Source organism: Marmota flaviventris, chromosome 10, assembly GCF_047511675.1.
Source record: "Marmota flaviventris isolate mMarFla1 chromosome 10, mMarFla1.hap1, whole genome shotgun sequence".
NCBI classification, from domain to species: Eukaryota; Metazoa; Chordata; class Mammalia; order Rodentia; family Sciuridae; genus Marmota; species Marmota flaviventris.
The window spans coordinates 42,824,931-42,847,162 of NC_092507.1; the positions used below are offsets into that span (position 1 = coordinate 42,824,931).

The 22,232-nt window shown below is 48.0% G+C and overlaps 1 protein-coding gene across 2 annotated transcripts; it reads right to left on the minus strand.

The window, feature by feature from the left end:
* Ldlrad1 (low density lipoprotein receptor class A domain containing 1) lies at nucleotides 1-8,385 on the minus strand. 2 transcript variants are annotated; one of them, XM_027944892.2, is made up of 5 exons: nucleotides 8,365-8,385; nucleotides 7,837-7,891; nucleotides 3,252-3,389; nucleotides 1,458-1,586; nucleotides 1-149 (listed from the first exon to the last, which is right to left on the minus strand). In XM_027944892.2, exons 1-5 carry the CDS (start codon nucleotides 8,383-8,385, stop codon nucleotides 1-3), a joined length of 492 nt encoding a protein of 163 aa, XP_027800693.2. The 2 variants fall into 2 exon arrangements, with proteins under 2 accessions (XP_027800693.2, XP_027800694.2); XM_027944893.2 differs by lacking the exon at nucleotides 3,252-3,389.
* Nucleotides 8,386-22,232: the final 13,847 nt, after the last annotated feature.

The window sequence follows — 22,232 nt, forward strand, 5'->3', positions numbered from 1 at the left end:
TCAGGGTCCGGGACAGGAGTACTCATCGGACCAGTCAGAGCAGTGCTGCACGTGGTCCTGGCAGAGAGTCCTTGGGATACAGCTGCAGTATTTGAAGACAGTTGGAGAGCAGCGCCACCACCCAGCGTCACAGGGTGGGCATGCAGTCACTGAGGGGATAAAAGCAGGTAGAAGAACCACTGTGGTGTCCTGGAGCACTCCAGGCCCCAGGGCACTCCCTAGCTCTGAAACCTGCCATAGCTCCCCGTAACCCCACCCCATCTGACATGGGCTGACTGTGTTCTTGGTTTTCTTGCAGAGGAGAGAATTGAGACCCCACTACTCGGTGTTTCCTCCCTCACCCTGTCTGAGCCTCAGTTTCTGCATCTACTCAAGGTTGTTATTAAGGAAGACAGTAGTGCTCAAATATGAATGGCTGCTGATTCCCCCTCCCTATCACCTGCTCTACCTCCCAGCCTTACCCTAACTCCAGCTACACCAACCCCTGAAGGTTCCCCAATGGTGCCTCACAGACTTCTCTCCCTTGCCCCGTACCCTGTACCCTGTACCCTGTACCCTGGACTTCATGTCAGCCCCTGCCTGTTGAAACCCTATCTATTCCCCCCGCCCCTCGGTGTTGGGCAACACACCCAGGGCCTTGTGCATGCTAGACAAGTGCTCTGCCTCTGAGCTACATTTCCAGTCCCTTTTATTTTATTTTGAGACAGAGTCTCACTAAATTGCCCAGACTGGCCTCAAACTTGTGATCCTCCTGCCTCAGCCTCCAGAGTAGCTGGGATTACAGGCATGCACCAGCACGCCCAGCTGTTGAAACCCTGGAACGTCACCTCTCCTGACAAGCCTCCCTTGCCTCCTTCAGGGCCCAGCATTTCCTTTTGTCGTCGGCATGATGTGAGTCCTGGGGGCATCCTTCTCTGACCCCTGACTGTCCCCCACTGGAATCTTGTACCAGGCCCAGGCCCAACGGTGTTCTGGGCGTGATTGTTGATTGAACACCAGGGAAGGGATTTAAAGGAGCAAGACTCCAGACAGGGAGTCAGGAGACAGGTTTTCACCTGAGGTCCCTTTCTGTCACTTGCTGTCCCTTCTCCTCTTGGAGCTTCAGCTTACCTACATACAAGTCGGGTCCAGCCATTCTTGCCCTGCTTTCTTCATGGGGAAAACCCAGGTTCAAATCCCAGGTGGGCCATGCACGTCTCCTTACATGATGACCTCTGGGTCCCAGTGTCCTCATCTGTGCCCTCAAAGGTAAGTTGCCCCTCATAGGAGAAAGAACCGCCAGGAGGCCCCGAGGTAGTGAGCACCCCACCCTGAGGCATTCAAGCAGGAGTAGAAAGCTTCTTCCCGGGATGCAGGGAAGGCAGGTAGAGTGGAACCTCACAGATTCCCTGGTCAACCTCTGCCCTCTGGCCACGGCCTGGCCACCTGCCCCAGTCCCTCCTGTGCCAGTCCCCCACCTGGGCTCAGTTCATCTGAGCAGTCCCCGCAGTTGTTGATCCCATCACACTTTTGGTCTGAGTAGATCCAGGAGGCCAGGTCTCCACAGCGAGCCACAAGGAAGCTGGGGAGGTTCTGGGGCACATCTCCTGCAGAGGGACAGAGGAAGCAGGAAGAAGTTCACACCTAGCCACAGCTACCTTGGGGCCATCTGGAGGTGGATCATCCTGGCCACCCTGGCAGTTGTCAAACTCAGGGTCACCTCCTGCTCGTCCCAGGAAGGGCACAGGTCTCGTGGGAGAGGAGGTCAAGTCCACGGAGAGGAGTACTTTTTTGCCTGTGCATCCAGCAAGAGGCCCAGAGGGCTGCCTCGCCCTTCCTCACCCCCTGCCCAGCTCCGTCTCCCCACCACACCACTGCTTGCGCTATTTCTCCTTCCAGAAGAGTCTCCTTGACACCAATTTTAAATCATTCTGCCTTCAAGTCCAGGTTCAAACTCCTTCACCTCCAGGAAGCCTCCTCCAACTGGAATGTAACAGGTGCGATTCTTGCACTTGGGTCTCAGAACTAAGCAGGTGTGGCTTACACGCCTCATGAGAGGGACCCAGAGCACCTTTCTCAAAAGTGGGCTCTGTGTTAGGCAGCCGTGTGACAGGAAAATCCAAAGTTCACACAAACTTAGGCCACATCCATACTGGAGGGAAAAGATCCAGACTGGGGATCCTTGGACTGGACAGATTCAGGCAGGAGTGTGATGGATGTTTCTGGGGCCCGACCAGGGAGAGGGACATGGGCAGTTGGTATGTGTACACTGGTAGAATGGGAGGGAGCAGGAACCGGGTCCCCTGGAGGGTGACTGTGGGAGTTCAGGGTGTGACCTAAAGAAGCAGGCCAGAGAGGGAACCCCCAAATCCATGCAGAACCACCATCACAGGAGAAAGATTGAAAGATGGTCTATTGGGGCAGGGGTCGAGGAGAGAGCCGGGCGGGAACCAGTCTGGGAAAACACTGGAAATAGCAGTACTTGCAGGACAAGGCATGCCTTTCCTTGGGAAGAGCATTCAAAGCTGGGGGCGGCCACCCCAGGTGGCAAGTTCCCCATCCCAGGAATATGCAAGCAGAGGTTGGTGACTTGTCGGGGCTTCTGGCAGAGGGGGTGGATAGGAGCTGGGGCACCGACTAGAGGCTGTTCAGGGTTTGAGCGCCAGGCACTGTCCCTGCCGGCTTGACTCCACTCCACCTCATCAGGCTCTCTCCCCCCTGGGGCTTCAGGTACTGAATCTCCCCCCTGCTGGTTCTCCTTTCTCCTGAGATCTGTCTGGCCTCTGGGGTGTGGGTCCAGGTCTTCCCATCCATTCGTCCACTGGTTCATTTGGTGTCATTCCAGATACCCATCTGTGCCGAGCTCAAGCAGACCAGAACTGCCCCAGGGGAGCTGAGTCCGATGGGGCTGCAGAGATGACACCAATAAGCCTAGGGCTGGGTCCCAGGGAGGCACGGCAGTTGTGGACCCTCAACCTAGTGCAGGAATCAGGGGAGGCTTCCTGGAGGCTACTTCGCCCTTGAATTCTTTCTTGAAGGACGAATACAGGTCCTCTGGGAGTGGAGGTGCACAGTGAAGGCATGTACGCGTGTATACCTGACTGAGGCAGGGTGGGGACAGGGGTTTCCGGCCAGAGGCACTGTATCTTCAAAGGCCTGGGGCCTGACTTGCTCAGAGATGGTCAGGCTTCAGTGGAGCTGCAGGGAAAGATGAGGTGGGGGCCACCCTCAGGAGGGCTGATCTGGGCAGGGCATGACTAAGGGGCACTCACGGCACAAGCTCTCATCCTCGTCATCGCCGTGGGGACAGGTGCGAAGGCCATCACACACCTGGCTGGCGGAGATGCAGCTCCTCCGGTCCCCACACAAGAAGCCTGTCCTGTTAGTCAGCGTCACACAGGCCTGGGCCCCTGTGTGGGTAGGGGAGGCCCCAGAGAGTCAGGGTGGTGCTCACAAGGGCAGCACCTAGGCGGGCATTGAGCCCCACCCAAGCTCCACCCTGAGAGGCTGGGACAGTACACCGGCCCTGTTTACTCAATGGTAGGGATCCTTTAAATCCCAGTGTATAACCTTGAGCAGATGATCTGACCTCTCGACCCAGGGAGGGCTTCCCAGAGGAGAGCTAAGTCCGGCACAATGAGACCCAAAGCCCACCCCCGTAGGACTCATGTGGGTGCAGTAAACGCTTCTCTGTAGACACACCTAGAGCACAGAAGGCACACAATCAGCCTCGGTCCCGGCTCTTACTGAAGACTTATCTGCACTCTCACAGGAGGCTCTGGGGACAGTGCTCCACTCAGGGAAACCTCAGAAGCAATGTATTTGGGCTGTCATGAGGACTGTGGGTCATGATCCCTCACATCTGGGCTCAGCTTCATGGTCCACAGAACACGGTCTCAATTTCATCCCATTGTTCCCCAAGCATCCCTGAAATGTCATTGTCACCCCCCTCAGAGAGAAGAGATACCCACATATTCACCCCTAGGGCTGCTCCTAAGACTTAGGAAAGAAACTGGCAGATGAGATGTCCCCTGGACCCAGACTGTGCACGTGTATGTGTGTGCTCACTGGGGATGGCAGCAGGTTTGTGTGCGTGTGTGTGTGTGTGTGTGTGTGTGTATGTTCACGTGAGCCACATCTCAGCTCCTGGCACCCTCGGTTAGTGTGAGAAGGCCAGCGCTCAGGGACACCAGGCTGTCACAGACATACACACACAGACGCCCACACTGACACACGCATGCTCACACAGACATCTGCACCTACATGCACAGTCCCATGCAGACACCGACAACAGGCCCACACGTGGACACGCCCACACTGACACACATACCCGTGCGTCCAGGTGCATGCAAACACTACTGGCACACGCGGGCTCACAGACACGCATGTGCACACAGGCATGTGACTGCGACTCCTTGCGTATTCCCAGCTCTGCTCAGTCCCCTGTTCCTGCACAGGAATGCAGAGGACTGTGAATTTCACTCTCTCCCCATCTTGTCCCCTTACACCCACCCTGCCTGGCGGCAGAGCCATCTCTTGGGTGACCGGGATAGGGGAAGAGAAGTGTGGAGGCTGTGGGGGCTGACATGAGGCACCTAACCCAGCCTCGGAGTCAGGGAAGGCTTCCAGGAGGAGGCGACATCAGAGCTGGGTCTTCTCAACAACTCGTGTCATAGATGTGCAAACCAAGGCTCAGAGACATGTGTACAGTGTGTGTCTGCGTTTGCATCCTAAGGAATTATGCAAAAAGCACTTGCAGAAGCCAGGGAGGGCTGGGCTCCCCGTACCCTGCAGCAGGTCTGACCCATCCCCTCATGACCACCTGATGTGCGTGAAGGGAGTCCAACGATGGTGACCAGGGTGATGAGGGCCGCGAGCATTGCCAGCAGGAACAGCAGGAAGGCCGAGAGGCAGGCCCCACGTCGGGAGCAGCAGGGGCCGCAGGTTGCTGTGAGGGTTGGGACACATGTTGATGCTGCAGCCAGTGGCTAGCACTGGGCCCAGGGGTCCCCTGCACTGATCTGGCCCCAGCAAGCACCCCCACAGGGAAGGCCAGGGCAGGAGAACTTCCCAGAAAGAGGGCTCCTGCATCCTCCAAGGGGCTCTGGCTTCTCCCTGCCAACCCACTACCACCAAGTGCTACCCGGCTGGCCTCTGCTCCAGACCTCATCCTCCACAGTCCTCACCCGCCTATGCTCCAGGCAGCCTTCTCAGGATGCAGAGATGGAAACCTGTGCATTCAGTCCCTACTGTGGGGTGGAAGTGACATCAAGTCCTTCATGACCATTATTTCTATTTTTCAAAACCACCCTTTATTTATTTTTTGGTACCAGGGATTGAACTCAGGGGTGCTTAACCACTGAGCTATACCAGCCCTTTTTTTTTTTTTTTATCATTTTGAGACAGCATCTCACTAAGTTGCTGAGGCTGGCCTTGAACTTGTGATCCTCCTGCCTCAGCCTCCCAAGTCGCTGGGATTACAGGTGTGCACCACTATGCCCAGCAAAACCACCCTTTATTTTGATGGATGAAGAAACTAAGGTTCAGAGAAGCAAAGGTCCAGTTTACTCTATGAAAAGCTAGGATGTGCGTCCACACTGTCAAATGCCACAACTGGTATCCTTTCCAGGATTTTAGTTGCTTGTCCATTCTAAAGCCTGTCAGTACACTGGAGTCCCAGCTCCACCACTTCCTAGGGGAGCAACATTAAGTCACTTATTTTTTCTGTGCCTCAGTTTCCTCATATGGAAAATGGGGACCATCGTATGGGTCAGTTTGTTGAATTAGTATACCAGGACAGCATTTGCACATAGTAAGTGCTAGGTGTGAGCTATTCTTAGTGTTTATTGAGCATCTCTCTTGTGTATAGCAGTGCTCCTAGGACTACACTTTGCTCCTTTATCCTCTCTTTATCCTCTCTTGCTGGCAAAATAATGAAAGAAATCTTAATTGAGGACCTTCTGGGTATCTTGCTCTGAAGAGGACACAAAAGTAACTGTGGCTCTGATTTTGTTCCCCAAAATTTTATGGTTGCATTAGAAGGTGAAGCATGAACACAGGAATGAGTGTGGGCTACTGTCAGGTCCAGGTCACAGATACCTCCAAAAAAAAAAAGGGCAGGAGCAGGTTGATTCATATCTGTTACTACCTCTGAGGCAGGCACACAGTAGGTGCTTTGTGAATACTTTGGGAATATACTCAGCCAGAGATCCAGGGGAAGGCTATCAATTTGATGAGTTTGGGTCATTTCCACTCAATCCACTCACTTGCCCAGAGCCACCTGCCAGTTAGAAGTGGACCTGGGTGGCGTTAGGTGTAAAGGGTGCTAAGAAAGTGTGGGCCAGGTGCCCCGTGAGCTCCATGCAGCTTCAGAAGCATGGGCGCTACCCCTGCAGGGGAGGCCAGGGAGGCCTAAAGAGGGTGTTCCAGGAGAGGCCATGGAAACCTGGAAGCTGGTGGATGGCCTGCAGGACAGGATGTGGGCGTGCCCTGTGCTGGGAGAGGTGACAAAAGCAGGTCGACAGGAGGCTCTAAAGCCAATAATCCCTGCAGCCCTGGCAGGTAAACACAGGGCAGGTAACCCGGGAGACAGTGCAAAGCTGGGCAAGGGGAGGTGTCCTGCTCAGCCAAGCAGCCACTTCTCAAATATTTGTGCAGCATAGGCTACTTGCAAGGTGGGGTCCCTGGGGGAAGGGAGAGGGGGGACTCAGTGCTGAACCTGCTAAACTGAAGCTCACTCCCAGGAGAAGATGACATACTGCAAAGCCCCAAAATCTTTATGTGTCATTGCCTCCCTGGACAGATGGAGGAAAGGAACCTGCTGGTCCGGCAGCCACGCCCACCGTGAGCTAGGACTTGGAAACAGAAACACCAGTGCAGAGCAGCAAAGGCCCTGGGCCGGGCACAGTGGAGCGTGCCTGTGATCCCAGCACCAGGGGAGGCTGAGGCAGGAGGATCGCAAGTTCAAAACCAGTCTCAGCAGTTTAGAGACACCTTAGCAACTTAGTGAGATCCTGTATCAAAATAAAATATAAAAAAGGCTGGGGATATGGCTCAGTAGTAAGCGCCCATAACAACAACAACAAAAAAAGCACTGGGCTTTGCTACAAGAGGGACCTTGGTTAGAATTTCAACCTTGTCTTTCCCACCTTCCAGCTGGGTGATGGTGACCTGATTACCCAAACCTCCTAGCCTCAGCTGTCTCATCTGTTATTGCTCTTAATAACACCCAACCCTGCAAACAGCTGTTCTGAGGATTGAAAGAGATGGTGCAGAGCCAGACACATAGTAGGGTGGATTCTTTATAGCTGTTGCTGCCATCTTCCTCTTTGGGTCTGTTTTGTCATAGAGCAAACGTGGGTCAAGACAAGGCACATGGGAGACACTCAATAAATACATGCTCTTACTTCCCTTTACTTCATAAAGGCAAAGAGAATAAATAGCCCTGGTAGCACCGTGAGTCAGTGGCACATGATAAGTGCTAAATAATTGTGTGATCCTGGGGTGCTTGATCCCTTAGAGGTACAGAGAGTTGCCCATGTCACTCATCGAGTCAGGGATTTGACTCTGGGCTCCTTTCTCAACATTACATGGGGGCATTGTAAGCAGCGCAGCGCCTGTGAGGGACATAGCACACAGTAGGTGCCCCATAAATGCTTGTGCATGGAGATAATGAACAGTCCTATTAAGTAACTGACTGTCGGCATGACTGGCCAGGAAGCTGGGAACAGATGCCATCTATATGGGGGGCAGAAGGACAGTGGAGGCTTGGACCCTCTTTGTGCCTTTGCAGCCGGCTGCTGGGCTCCAAGGCATCCCCACCCGTGGGAGGAGGCCCACAGGCCTCAGGTCCTTTACCTTTCCCTCCAGGGCGGGCTTTGGTTCCAGCAGCAGCATTGCGGGTGACATCCCCCTGCCCAAAAGAACAGAGCCTTAGGAGAGGCAGTGCCCAGCCTCAGGGCGTCTTCAGAATGGGTGGCTGAGAGCCTCAGATAAGACTCCTGGTCCCACAGCTGTAACTGAGTGCTCCACACTCTTGCTACTGCCTCCCATTTCCACTCGCTGATGGGGCGGAATCCCTTTTCCTCTGTGGTCCACTTGGCAAACACTCATCCTGCAACTTGCTCCGGCCGCTCCTCCCTGGGGCCCCTCTGCCACAGTGCTGATCGCTTCCCGGTCTCTGTGCACCTGGCTCCCGGCTCCTGCCCAGCACTGGCCACTTGAACTCTGGCTGGTTCACCTGCTGGGACCCCTGCCATGTGGTAGGGTGGGTTCTGACTCACCTTGGTGGCCCAGCAGGGTGTCAAAGGACCCCCCTTTCTTCTCCACTCCTAGGAGCAGGGTTTACCATCCTGAGGGCAGGAGCCAGCTCAGGGCAGCTCTTACCTGGGGGAAGATCTTGTTCATGCCTCCAGCACCCAGACTTCAGGAACTGAGGTACAGAGCAGAGAACTCAACAGGTACCCTATCTTGTCACCAGGGGCTACCTGGAGGAGGGACAACAAGAGGCCGCACCCTCTTCTGTGGGTGGTCCCCTCCCAGCTGCCTCCCTGGCAGAGGACTGGGCAGGGAGGCAACGCTCAGTCTGACAGCAGCACAGTAGGTGAACTCCTCACTCCCACTGCACAGATGAAGAGCCTGACGTTCAGAGAGGGAGAAACCACCCTGGGCTCCAGGTCACACAGTGGGTGGAGGGGTGAGATTTAAACTCTGTAAACTTTTTAGCATGTGCTTTTTCCTCCACATCAAAGGTGAGACTGCAGCATCTCAAGGCACTGGCTGCACCAGGGTGCCGGGTACAGGCAGAAATATCCAGAGTTACATTCCAGTGCTAGAAAGCAGGGGTCATTTTCTCATGGATGTTCTCCTGTTCAATTAAGTAGGAAATATCAGCTGAAAGAATATGCATTTGCCACTAAAGTTACAAAGCAAATATAGTTTTGGATTATTGTCTTTTAAAACATGGCACTGTGGGTTCTTATTTTTCCTGAGATGGCATCTGAGGTGGGGGAAGTCAGGGAGCTCCTTCCACACACCAGCATGGTACGGTTTCCCCAGCAACCTACTCCACTGCTCAGGACACTGGGGCTCTAGAAGTTTATGGGCCTGGTCTAAGGACCAGCACCAAGAGAAAAGAGGTGTCACCTTCTGAAATAAGTCCGGGGGTTTCAGGCAGAGTCTCCCTGCACACTGTGTCTGGTGCCCCTGGGTTTTCTAACCTGTGATCATTGGGAAATAGAATCCCTGGGGGTGGAGTGGGATGGGCAGACCAGGGACAGCCCCCAAGAGGTAACAAATGACACTGGGAAGGAGTAAATCCTAGGCCTGGAGAATGGGGTTCTCATTAGGGCCCTGTCTCTGGCTCTGGCTTGGGAAAACCACTCTTTCCCTTCCATAAAATAAAGGGATATTTATTTTATGGAGGAAGGGGTGTTTGAGTTTAGGATTCCCCAGAATCAGACCCCAAGACAAGAACCAAGGGAAATGGATGTAAATGGGAATGAGCCCAAGAAACGTGGGCTGGGAAGTGAGGGGTAGGGGACAGGGACAAAGGGCTTCACCAAGAGCTCGTGGGCCAGCCAGCTCCCATTGTGCTAGTGGAACGGGGCCCTTCTGGGGCATTCAGGAACCCTGGTGGAGAAGACACCCCCGTGAGGTACCGGACCGGAGGCTGAGGGCACTGCAGCTTTAGTCCCCATCCCTGCTGGCCATTGATTGACAGTGGCTGGTGGCTGTTCATTCCTGGCCCTGCTGGCCTGAAGTAAGCAAAGAAAAGTCAGTGCTGGCAGCTGTAAGCCTGGCTGATGTGCCCTGAAGCAGAAGGGGCTGAGGGGGATGGGCTCCTGTCATTGACTGGTACAAGCTATGTGAAGCTTGGGTTCAGCAGGATTCTGAGGGCAGCTCGGTGATTGATTAGCAATGTCTGCCATGGGTGTGAGAGTGGAGCATGGCATCATCCGGGATGATTAGGTCATGCCCTCCGGACTCTGGTCTTTTTTGACTTCTTTGACTTTAGCCTCTGGCTTTTTTTTTTTTTTTTTTTTTTTTATTCTTTAGTGTTCCTTTAGAAGATGACTCTTCAGGCATGGGAAATGTCCCTTTGTTTGGGTTTCTGCTACAGTCCAGGTGGAGCCACCTCTGACTGTGCTCAGGCTGTCACCAAGAACCATGAGGGAAGGGCAGCAGGGACCTGGCAAGATGGAGGAGAGGCCATGTACCTTGATCCCTGAACTTCTTAATGTCACAGCTCCTGCCATCGACAACCCTGACCCTCCAGGGGAGGGGAAGAACGGAAGGGTTGTAGCTATTATTTATTGAGCAGCTACTAAGCTCTAGGCACTACACCATCCACATTACACACATCCTCACTTGACCCTCACAATAACTCTATGAGATTTGATTGATGATGCAACGGGTTCAGAGAGGTTAACTAACTTGCCCCAGGTCACACTGTGTGTAAATGCCAGAGCTGAGATTTGATCCCAGGCCAGCTTTGACTGCAAGCCTATGGACTTGCAGAGTTGTTTACATCCCCACTGTTGTGTATGAGAGTTTCTTTTTTATTCTTCACATTTTTTATTGGTGTATTATAGTTGAACATAATGATGGATTTGTTGTTACACATTTGTACATGTACACAATATAATGATATAATTCCTCCCTCCCTCCTCTCCTCTCACCTCCTGGTCCTTTCCTCTACTAATCTCCCTTTGATTTTCATGAGATCCCCCACCTCCCCACCTTTTTTTCCCTCTCTAGCTTCTATATATGAGAGAAAACATACAACCCTTGACCATCTGAGTTTGGCTTATTTTGCTTAACATAATGTTCTCCAGTTTCATCCATTTTCCTACAAATGATTATAATTTCTTTTTTCTTTATGGTTGAATAAAACTCCATTGTGTACATACACCATATTTTCTTCATCCATTCATCCATTGATGGACACCCAGGCTGGTTCCATAGTTGGGCTATTGTGAATTGTTCTGCTAAAAACATGGGTATGTGTGTATCACTACCATATGAGGACTTTAATTCTTCACAATAAAGATAAAGTAACTGAGATAGCTGGGTCATATGGTGGTTCCATGCCTAGCCTTTTCATTCTCATAGGGGTTTTATTAATTTACAGTCCCATCAACAGTGTAAAAGTGTTCCTTTTTCTCCAGATCCTTTATTATTATTTGTAATTTCTTTTTGTGGGGTTGAGGGTACTGGGGATTGAACTCAGGGGCACTCAAGGGCACTCAACCACTGAGCCACATCCTCAGGTCTATTTTGTATTTTATTTAGAGACAGGGTCTCACTGAGTTGTTTAGGGCCTCGCTAAGCTGCTGAGGCTGGCTTTGAACTCATGATCCTCCTGCCTCTGCCTCCCAAGCTGCTGGGATTACAGATGTGCGCTACCACACCCCTCTGTTATTTGTGTTCTTGATGACTGCCATTCTGACTATTGTGAGATGAAGTCTCAGTATAGTTTTGATTTGCATTCCCCTAATTGTTGATGATGTAGAGCATTTTTTCATATATTTGTTGGCTATTTGTATGTCTTCTTTTGAGAAGTGTCTGTTTAGTTCATCTGTCCATTTAGTAACTGGGTTCTTTTCGGTGTTAAGTTTTTTGAATTCTGTGTATATTCAGAAGAGAAGCTAGCCCAGGTTTCCTCCCATTCTGTAGGATCCCTTTTCACATTTCAAATTGTTTCCTTTGCTATGCGGAAGCTTTTTAATATGATGCCATCCCATTGATTAACTCTTGGCATTAGTTCCTGAGCTTCAGGGGTCCTAATGAGAAGGTCGTTGCCTGTACCCACATGCTGGCGTGTTGACCCTAATTTTCTCCCAGGAGTCTGTTCACCACCTGCCGCAGTCTGGCTGGGCACAAAATCACGAGCCACTCAAGCAGGAACAAACTTTATTTTTGAAACTGCCGCCAATGCCCCGGAAGCGCCCGGAAGACCGACCCACGCAGCGTTCTCCGGGACCCCAACAGGAAGTCCCTTCTCCGGAATTCCCTCCTACCACACTTCCCCAACCAATGGGAACTCTCCAGGAGTCCCGTAGCAGGCCGAGGTGGACAGCAGGAGTCCAATATCCATATGAATGCAGATCTTAACATAATCATATCATCTCAATGGCTTGCTGGTGTCACCTTTCAACCAAACATGCCATGCATCATATTACTTGGCTGTGGCTCTTAGCAACCACCAACCTGCTGACCCTTAGGGCTGTAAGACATTTGATTCCTGCCAGCCTAGGGGCTGCAGCTGGCGGGTGTCGGGGTCTGCAGTCCTCTTCCCACCCATTTTATGCTCTCAGGTGTCTCATTTCGAAGCAGGAAGAATGACCAGTGTAGGGTGGCGGGGACAGTTCTAGCAGCAGCTTAAGACAGAGGAAGAAGCTGGAAAGAATGGACACAGGTCCTCAGGTCCCCTCGAAGCATCCAGGACCTCAGGAAACTGGGACTCAGGGAGTGCCATGGCCTCATTTTACAGCAGTGGGAACTCAGGAGGGGTGAGGACTTGCCCCAGGCCACACAGCACTCAGTTTCCTGGCCTGCCCTGCACCAGCTCTGCATCAGGTGGCCCTGGGAACTTCCCAAGGGTTGCCAGCCCTGACTGCCCCAGCAATTGTGCCTCAAGGGCACCAGTCAGATGCTGGGCCCAAGTGGTCCCCTCCTCCCCTACTCTCTGCTCTCTTTCTGGGCAGTGAAACACTCAGGGGCTTTCATTGCAGTTATTGGGATGGTTCTCTTGCAGAGAAGGGAGAGCATGGGCTATATTGTACAATGCCTCCTCCTCCCTGCTGGGCATTAGCTGGGGCTCCAGGGCCAGAACTGAGAGAACATCTAGCAAGAGCACAAACTTTGGAGATGGTAGTCCAAATGGTCCCAGAACAGGTTACTTACCCTCTCTGAGCTTTAGCTTTCCTGTGGCGTTCCATGACTAAAACACTCAAAGTCACTCCAAGTGAACTAGGATGCACAAAATAATCACACAGAGACAGAGAAATACCTTTTTCTTTGAGTCCTGTGACGGCTCCTCTGACTTTAGGGGTCCGTGGAAAGAGAGAGAGCGAGCACATGCTGAATCCCTTTTATTGGGGAGAAGCCATTCAAATGAGGCAAGGGGTCAGGTTTCAGAGGGCTGAGGTTGACTGACATCTAGGGAGGCCACGCCCATCTCATGAGCTGTGTGGGGATCATGGCAGAGCAAGCAAAAAGACCAGAGCGAGGCCCGTCCAAACAGAGGGGCAACATCGATTCAGTCCACTTGGTGTGCTTGGTGTTCATAGTTCACACACACATACACAGCCTGTGGCTGGCTTGCCACATCTACACATTCTCACCGTTCAAGGCTAAGGGGCGCCCGGTTCCTATGTGACAGCTCCCAACACTTTCCCATCTTCTCTAAACTTCTTTTCCACTTGTCCCTCAAGCAACGTGGCACCCCAACAGGTAGATCTCTCTTTCCTCCCTTCCCGACCCAATACCACACCAAGCTCACTCTCTCCACCCCCTCTCCAGCTTGGCCTCACAAAAGAGGTTTCACAAATAAGAAAAATATATAAAAGTAGGAGGAGTCATGTAATAAATGATCACGTGTCTACCACTGAGTCAGTCCTCATTTCCAGTTAGTCGTTTTTGCTTCAGATTTTTTTTCTATCAGTATGGCAAAATTGAAAGCCTATTTTTTCCAATTGCATTCCTTCTCTCCCTCTCTGGACTGTTTCCTCAATATACTGTGGATGCTTTCACTCTGTGTGTTCATATACATAAACTTTATAGGACTGCCCTTATGGGAATTTTTTCTCTTTTCTTTTTTTTTTTTTTTTTGTACTGAGTTTTATTGAACCCAGGGGTGCAGCTTAACCACTGCTCACCTTTCCAGCCCTTTTTAAAATTTTATTTAGAGGCAGGGTCTCATTGAGTTGCTTCGGGCCTTGCTAAGTTGCTGACGCTGGCTTTGAACTCACTATCCTCCTGCCTCAGCCTCCTGAGCCACTGGGATTACAGGCATGTGTCGCCCTACCTGGCTCTTCCTTTCTTTCTTTTTAAAATATATATATATTTTTAGTTGCCGATGTACCTTTATTTTGTTTATTTATATGTGGAGCTGAGAATTGAACCCAGTGCCTCACACATGCTAGGCAAGTGCTCTACCAATGAGCTACAATCCCAGTCCCTTCCTTTTTTTTTTTTTTTTAATTCTTATTTTTTTTTTGCAGCACTGGGGATGGAACCCGGAGTCTATCACTGAGCTATACTTCCAGTCCTGTGATACATTTTTTAAAAACTTACATAAATATCACTAGTGTACTTATCTTTCTTGCTCTTTATCCACACAATACATGCAGAATCACACTGTAGTGGGGGGCAGCTCCAACTTTCCCAGATATTGTCAAACTGTGAAATTGGCAGTGCCAATTTGCCCTCTGTTAGTTGAGTGTTAGAGTTCTTGTCTCCCCAGGCTCATTAGCCCTTGCAAACATCATACTTCCTGACACTTGCCACTCTGTTAGGTGTGAAATGGGATGTGGTTTAACCTTCACTTCTTTAACTATTCCTGTGGCTGCCACCACTTGCTAACATTTATGAGTGCTTGCTGTGGCCACATGCTGTCCTGCATGCTTTCTGTATATATCACCATCCTAGGACACAAGACTATCATTATCTCCATTTTACAAGTGAGGAAACTGAGGCTTAAAGAAATACAGTTCCTTGTCCAAGGTTCACAGCTGAAAAGTGTCAACGCCAGGATTCAGGGTTGGCTGGCTGAAGAACCACACTCATCCCCACCTGCCACCTCACTGCTAGCAAGTGTGACCTGTGGACCAGCAGCATCCACAGCATCTGGATTCCAATTAGAGAGGCAGAATCTCTGGTCTCAAATTGGATCTCAAAACCAGAATCTGGATCTTACAAGATTCCCAGGAGATTTGAATGCATGATAAATTTGAAAAACCCCTCCCCGCCCACCCTGTGCTGCCAACCCCTTTACAAATACATTGGTCTTATGGATTTCCTCCCTGGCGAGTTGCTTTTTCTTATATGTCACCCTTTTTTAAAAAATATATATATATTTTTTAGTTGTCAATCGATCTTTTAATTAATTAATTAATTAATTAATATGCCGTGCTGAGGATCCAACCTGGGGCCACACACATGCCAGGCAAACGCTCTACCACTGAGCTACAGTCCCAGCCCCAATGTTGCCCATTTTTAAATGAATGTTTTCTTTTTATTCATTTATGGATTAGCTTTATTTTGAGGGAGGACCACAGGTTTATTGGGGCTCCAACACACACACTCTCTGTATCACAGGACAATGGCCTGCATGTGTCACCTTGGACAGCTGGGCCCAGAGGCAGTGGAGTATACTCTCCTCCCTGGTGGCCCAGACCCAACTGGGTCCTTTCCTCCTGGCAGCTGAGGGAGGGGGCCGCTAGGGTGGGCTGCAGGCCTGGAAAGGGGAACAGAGCAGATGAGTCCAGAAGGGACCGGGGCCACCAGGGGCTTGCTTGCCTCACCCCAGGAACCATGTCACAGCAGCTGAGGGAGAGCACCTTCACTGGGCCGGTCTCAAGGAACAAGTCATCCACAACAGTAAGCCTAAGAGAAGTTGAACACTTGGCCCAGTTTACACACATTGTAGAAATATTCCTTTAAGACCTCCATGAAGTTGTGTCTGTGTCCAGGTAGGCCAGGTAGTGGTTGTAAACAAGTAACCCAAACAGGGACAGACCTCACCGATCGGCAAGCTTTCTTTCTTAAGCAGTGGCAGAATGGCACAATTTCAGGGAAGGAATATGGCAACCATCACAGGAGGGGTCTATGTTTTATAGGTTTGAACTAAAGTCAATCATAGCAGAATGTTTAGTGTGACTTAATCATTAGAGACTTAGAGCGTGGGGGCTGGGCAGTCAGGAAACCAGTTGTGCAGGTTCAAAGCCTAAATCAGGAAACCAGGTTCAAAACCCATTGTTATTGGGATGAAAGTCTAGAGCCCAATGTTTGCCTTCTTTCTCCCTGGGGGTTGTTACTCTATATCCTTCATTCTCATCGGCATTCACACTTGATGCAGGAGTAGAGGCCAGTGTAGCATTGGTAGATGACAGTAAAGTCCCCTAACATGGCAACCCTGTCAGGACCTCAGTGGCCCTGTCCCTGAGGCAACTGGGCAGCTCTGGCTCTCCATGGATTTCTTTATGCTGGATGTGAATGATTTGTTATATGGGTTATAAATCCCAGTCTGTCACTTGCTTAGAGTGACTTTTGCTGACTCCCTCTACCTTTCTTTCTTGCCCAAACCAAGTAAAAGTCTCATCTCGTGAAGCCTCCTTTGACCCTCCTTCCTCCCCCTGGTTTTATCTTCCTGTCTCTGCTGCAGGCTCTGGCTCCATCCTAGCCTGGTTGCAGCCACTAGAAACCCCTGGACCCTGGGTGGGACAATCCCAGCTTGAGTTGGACCGACCTGGGAATTCACCCTGACTCTGCTGGGCTAATACCTACTTAGGGTGACAAGTCAAAGCCTCTCCAAGTGGCAGTTCCCTCATCTGAAGAACTGGGTGAGGGTATTATTTCCAGAGTGTGCGTAGGATGAAGAGCGTGCACCCTCTGATGGTGGGAGTTTCTTTCTGGATGCCTGGGTTTGTTTCCAGTTACAGAGATGTTCTGGAGGGTTGGAACTGCTTCTTAGCCCAGGGCCAGCACTGGACAAGGCTGAGTGGGCACCACAGAGGCCCAGTCCCTGCCTCAGCATCTGTCACTCCTGCCACCCATCACCCTGGAGTCCTGGATGAGACTGTTTCCTCAACCATCAAATGGAGACATTAACCCCATCTTTTCCTAGAGAGATGGTAATAGAATCCTTTTAAGTAGAGGGGTGAGACTGCTGTGAAGGGCTTAGCTGATATCAGTGGGGAATCAGTAAACCCCATTGTGAATTATCTAAGGCACTCTCGCAACATAGCATCATAATATTTTTTTAATGCAGATGATCCAATTTTTATTGAAGTTTATACATTTAAGTATCATGACATTTGCAGAGTTGGAGCTTCAATAATGACAGCTTGATGGTACTCATCTTAAGCAGGTAACATTACCAAGAGCTTTTGCTGGAACCTTTCATTTCCAATCAATTGCTGATTTCATTCCTTCAATTATTGCTATTCTAATTTTGCAAAAAAAAAAAAACAAAACCCCAAGTGGGCTGGGGCTGCAGTTCAGCAGTAGAGTGCTTGCCCCGAACACATGAGGCCCTGGGTTCGATCCTCAGCCCCACATTAAAAATAAATAAAAACAAAGATATTGTGTCCATCTACAACTAAAAATTAAAAACAACAACAAACAAGTAAGAAAAGCACATAAGAAGCAGGAAAAGGGGCTGGGGTTGTAGCTCAGCAGTAGATCGCTCGCCTAGCATGTGCGAGACTTTGGGTTTGATCCTCAGTACCACATAAAAATAAATAAATTAAATAAAGGCATTGTGTTCAACCACACTTAAAAAATAGATATTAAAAAAAGAAGCAGGAAAATAGCCCAAATAATTTAGAACTGATCAAGCAAACAAAAATAAATGACTCTTACAATGACAAAATAAAATCAGACAACCTCTAAACCAGGGGTTCAGTGAGTTTTGGGGGAAAAGAAAACCTTTATTTTTACCAACTTCTAGCTGAAGATAACATTTTTTTCAGTTATGAAGGTAGGCAGCAATCCACAGCAGTATCAGTAGTACCTGTGACTTCATCAATAGAAACCACAGACAGCTAAATTATAGTCATTGCACATATTTAAAGTCACTTTGAAACTATGTAAATTTTAGAACTGCCCCTTATTTTATTTTATATCAATAAAAAAATGCTTACACTACTCTATCACAAACTTTTGAAAATATTTTAATACAATTCGTTTCGTCTTAATGTCCCTCTGCCCCAGATTCTAGAACAAGTAGTCAAGGAAAGAGATTCAAAAGGTAACTCAAGCTGATGATACTCAAACATGACAACAGGACATGCTTAGAAACTGGACACCTGGAAGGCAGAGCTTAGCAGCATACTGAGTTCATAGAGGCTGGCTGGCAAACCTAGAATTAGAGGATGGTGGGACACTGACTAGTATTTTAGTTTAAAAATTTAGCCCAATAAGAAGCAGTCTGCTGAGAAGCAGGGCCCATAGAGCAAACTTCCCAATTTGCTTGGCACCACTGACTGTGACCAAGACACAGAGAACAGGCTTAGGGTTACCATCCAAACAACAACCTGAGGGGAAAAGTATCTTTATAGATAAGAACTTTAAAGTATTAGTAAAATAGCCAGTGCGTGTTAAAACTCAGGAGGCTGAGGCAGGAGGATTGCAAATTCAAGGTCGCCTCAGAAAATTAGTGAGGCTCGAAGCAACTCAGTGAGACACTGTGTCAAACAACAAAAAGGGCTGAGGAGTCAGTAAAATAAATGATATTAAAATAAAGGCATTTAAAAAAAAAAGGAGTACTATGGGACTAAAACATTGTTGATCTCCGGACTTGTCCCTTTGGTCTATCTTCCACAGTTTTTTTGTTTTTCTTTTTTTCAGTACTGGGGAATTTTTTTTTAATATTTGTTTTTTAGTTGTAGTTGAACACAATACCTTTTTTATTTTTTTTTTAATGTGGTGCTGAGGATCGAATCCAGAGCTTTGCACATGCTAGGCGAGTGCTCTACCGCTGAGCCACAACCCCAGCCCCAAGTACTGGGGAATTTTTATCACTGAGTCACTGAGCTACAACCCCAAAATTTTTATTATTTATTTTAAGACAGGGTTTCACTAAGTTGCACAGGCTGGCCTTAAACTTAGGATCCTGCCTCGGCCTCCCAAATTGCTAGGATTATATATGCGAGCTGCCATGCCCTATCTTCCACATTATGGTCCAAGTGAATTATTCTGAAACATTGTTACCCTCTTGTTTAATATACCAGAGATATGAAAAATTGTGCTCCATATGTGTGATAAGAATTGTAATGCATTCTGCTGTCATATACAAATAAAATTAAAAAAAAAATACCTTGCAATGACTCTCCACTGTGCTCAAGATCAAGACCAGGTTTAGAGAGATCCTTGATTATCTCATCTGTCTAGCTCAATCTATTGCTATGCTTTTTTATGCTGTATTTCAAGTCTACAATGCACAGTTCCCTACCTCCTTGCCTCTAGCCCTTTAGCCTACTGTTCCCATTGCCTAGGATACTGCTCCCTGTATTTCAACAGACTTTCCCTCTCCCTCCAGGTTCAAACTTGGCTTACTTTTTCCTGGAATTAGGGATTTATATTAATAACAATATTTCTCTCCTTAGACTCTGAGCTTCTGCAGTCAGGCACTGGGCCTTACTGCAACCCTATCACCTAGTGTAGGGCCTGGTACTCAGGCTCTCAACTTGTTGCTGCATGGTTAACTGTGGATCTATAATAGAATGTCTGGGCAAAATCACTGCCTTGATGTGGTAGTAAGGGTAACCAGAAACCTCTAGATCACTATCCCCAATGTGATCCCTGAAAACTCAAGTCCACATAAGTTAAAATGGAGTTATTTTATGAATTTTAAAAATCCAAACTAGGTGTGGTGGCACAGGCCTGTAATCTTGGTGACTAGGGAGGCTGAAGCAGGAGGATCTTAAGTTCAAGGCCAGCCTTAGCAACTTAGTGAGGCCTAAAGCAACTTAGTGAGACCCTGTCTCAAACAGTAAAAAGGGCTAGAAATGTGGTTCAGTGGTTAAGTACCCCTGGGTTCAATCCCTGTTCTGCTCCCCTGAAGAGAATAAAATAAAATCCTGATAGAAGCAGTTCACTTCTCTAAGATAAAGCCTGACAAGCAACAAAAGGTAAATTGCTGGTTTTTGGCTGAAATACCAAAGCAAATTTCTATGCTCAGATTCCCTGATGAAGGAGGCACTGCCAAGAATCTGAGATGAGACTGATAAACCTGATAATCTGGTAATTCCTGATTTACCAAAATGTATCATAAGAGTGCCCAGGAAGTTCTGTGAAAAGATGTGCAAGGGCTGGGGTTGTAGCTCAGTAGTAGAACGCTTGTCTCGCAGGCATGAGGCCCTGGGTTCGATCCTCAGCACCACATAAAAATAAATAAATAAAAATGAAGATATTGTGTTCATCCTCAACTTAAAAAAAAAAAAAAAAAGATGTGCAACCTGGGCCTACATCATTCTAGGTAATCACCTGAATTAGTATGTCTCTTGGATTACAGACCTGAACGTAGACTCAAGGGCCTGGAGAATTTGCTTAGGCCAGAGACAAGATTATCAGGAAGATGCTTCCTGTGTGGCAGAGAGAAGACAACGCCTCATAGGAAGAAGGAGCTGTGTAAAATTGCACCTGTCAAAGGACAAAACTGTTATCTCAGAAGGGGCCTGGAGTATATTGCTTCAGTTGAGACTCTCAAGATCAGAAACATTTTTATGCTGTATACATTTGGGGGCATTTGTTATTTTTTTGTGGTGCTGGGGACTGAACCCAGGGCCTTGTGCATGTGAGGCAAGCACTCTACCTACCAACTGAGCTATATCCCCAGCTCACAAATTTTTAAGTGAAACCAATTTTAAAAATGTCAGTTTTTTTGTTTTAAAAATTTTTATTGGTTATTTTTAGTTATATATGATAGTAGAGTCCATTTTTACATAATTATAAAAGCATGGAATATATCTTGTTCTAATCCAGACCCAGTGCCTCTCCTTCCCCTTTCTCTCCCCACTCCCTTCCTTCTATTGATCTTTCTGCCATTTACCCATAGGTGTTTTTTAATTACTAATTTTGTGTGGATATATACGATGGTGAGGATTCTCAGTCTGGTTTAATCATGCCAAAAGTAAAAGGAGACAAATATCTAAGTGGTTAATAATGATCAGGAATGTTTTCACACACAATGAATTATCTCTTACAAACGAGAGTAGAAATGGTTTGATTAAACTTGGATACTTTCTGCTGTGTTGGGGACTGAACCCAGGGCCTCAAGCATGCTGAGCAATCACTCTACCACTGAGCTACACCCCCAATCTTGGATCAACATTTTCAAGAGGGAAGTGGAAGAATATGGGACAATTGTATAGTGGTTTCTTCCTATGTAGCTATTTCTTTGTATTGCTTTGTTTTTATAAGGGAGGCCTTTCTTAACAGTGGGCTCTCTGACTTCTGTATGTTTTTCCCCTTAGTTTGCTTTACCGGGTGCTTTACAATTAAACCCGTGTCTGATTAAGAAATATAAGTATACACTATGGATGGGAGAGATGACAACTTGCCTACTTTAAAAAAAATTTTTTTAATAGTAACTCAAAAACTATTCCCTGTTTTCTCACAAAAATAAGGAATGTTTTCTTGGCAATGACAAGTTAGCAATCCCTCCTCTCTTCTTCATCTGGATGTATTCAAAACTTTCCAGCCCTCTATCTTCCAAATCTAGACAAACTATTTAAAAAATCAAGGCCTGCATTTTGTGACCAAAAGTCTTACTTCAGATTTGGATTCTGACATATTGTTATATCTGATAGCACTCCTACTTTTACATTTGTATTACTGTAGGTAAAGGAATGGTAATATTAATTTTTGTCAAGTGAAATTTATACCTAATTCTGTACTACAAGAGTGTAACTCTTAGTGTCAAAATGAAAATTTTTCTCTGAAAATATTGTTACCTTATACTTGACACTATCTGATGGAGAACAGATAGTTCTCTGGAAAGACTCACTAACAAAAACATACAGCCCGGGCAAAATGACGTTAAATGTACTGCTGAGAGGCTCATTTTTGCTTCAACCCTGGCTACCTATTTACACAGCAGTAGACATGGAACACCTAATAATTCTTTTCTGGGTTAGGTGAGGGCAGGAGGGAAGACCAAGCAAATCAGATACTCAAATTTCAGCATATAATTATTCAAATAAAATTTTAATAATTTCAGTTCAATACAACTGAAAATGTAGTGTCATTAAACAGTATTTTCTGCTAAATTTCAAATTACAGGTTTGTGGGCCATTTTTGAGCAGAAGCATCCTACTAGGTAGTCAGTTTATTAGCTAAGAGAACTGACAGTATTGTGGCAGGAGGTGGGGAAGAACAATGATCAGCTCGTAGAATTTGGCTAAGAAAGAAAAGAAAAATTCAATGCAGTTAACAAAGTAGCTACAGACATTAGTAAAATAAAAACACAACCCAAACATCCATGTCTTAAATTACTAGGAAAAAAATACAGGTAAAGTTACAGCAAA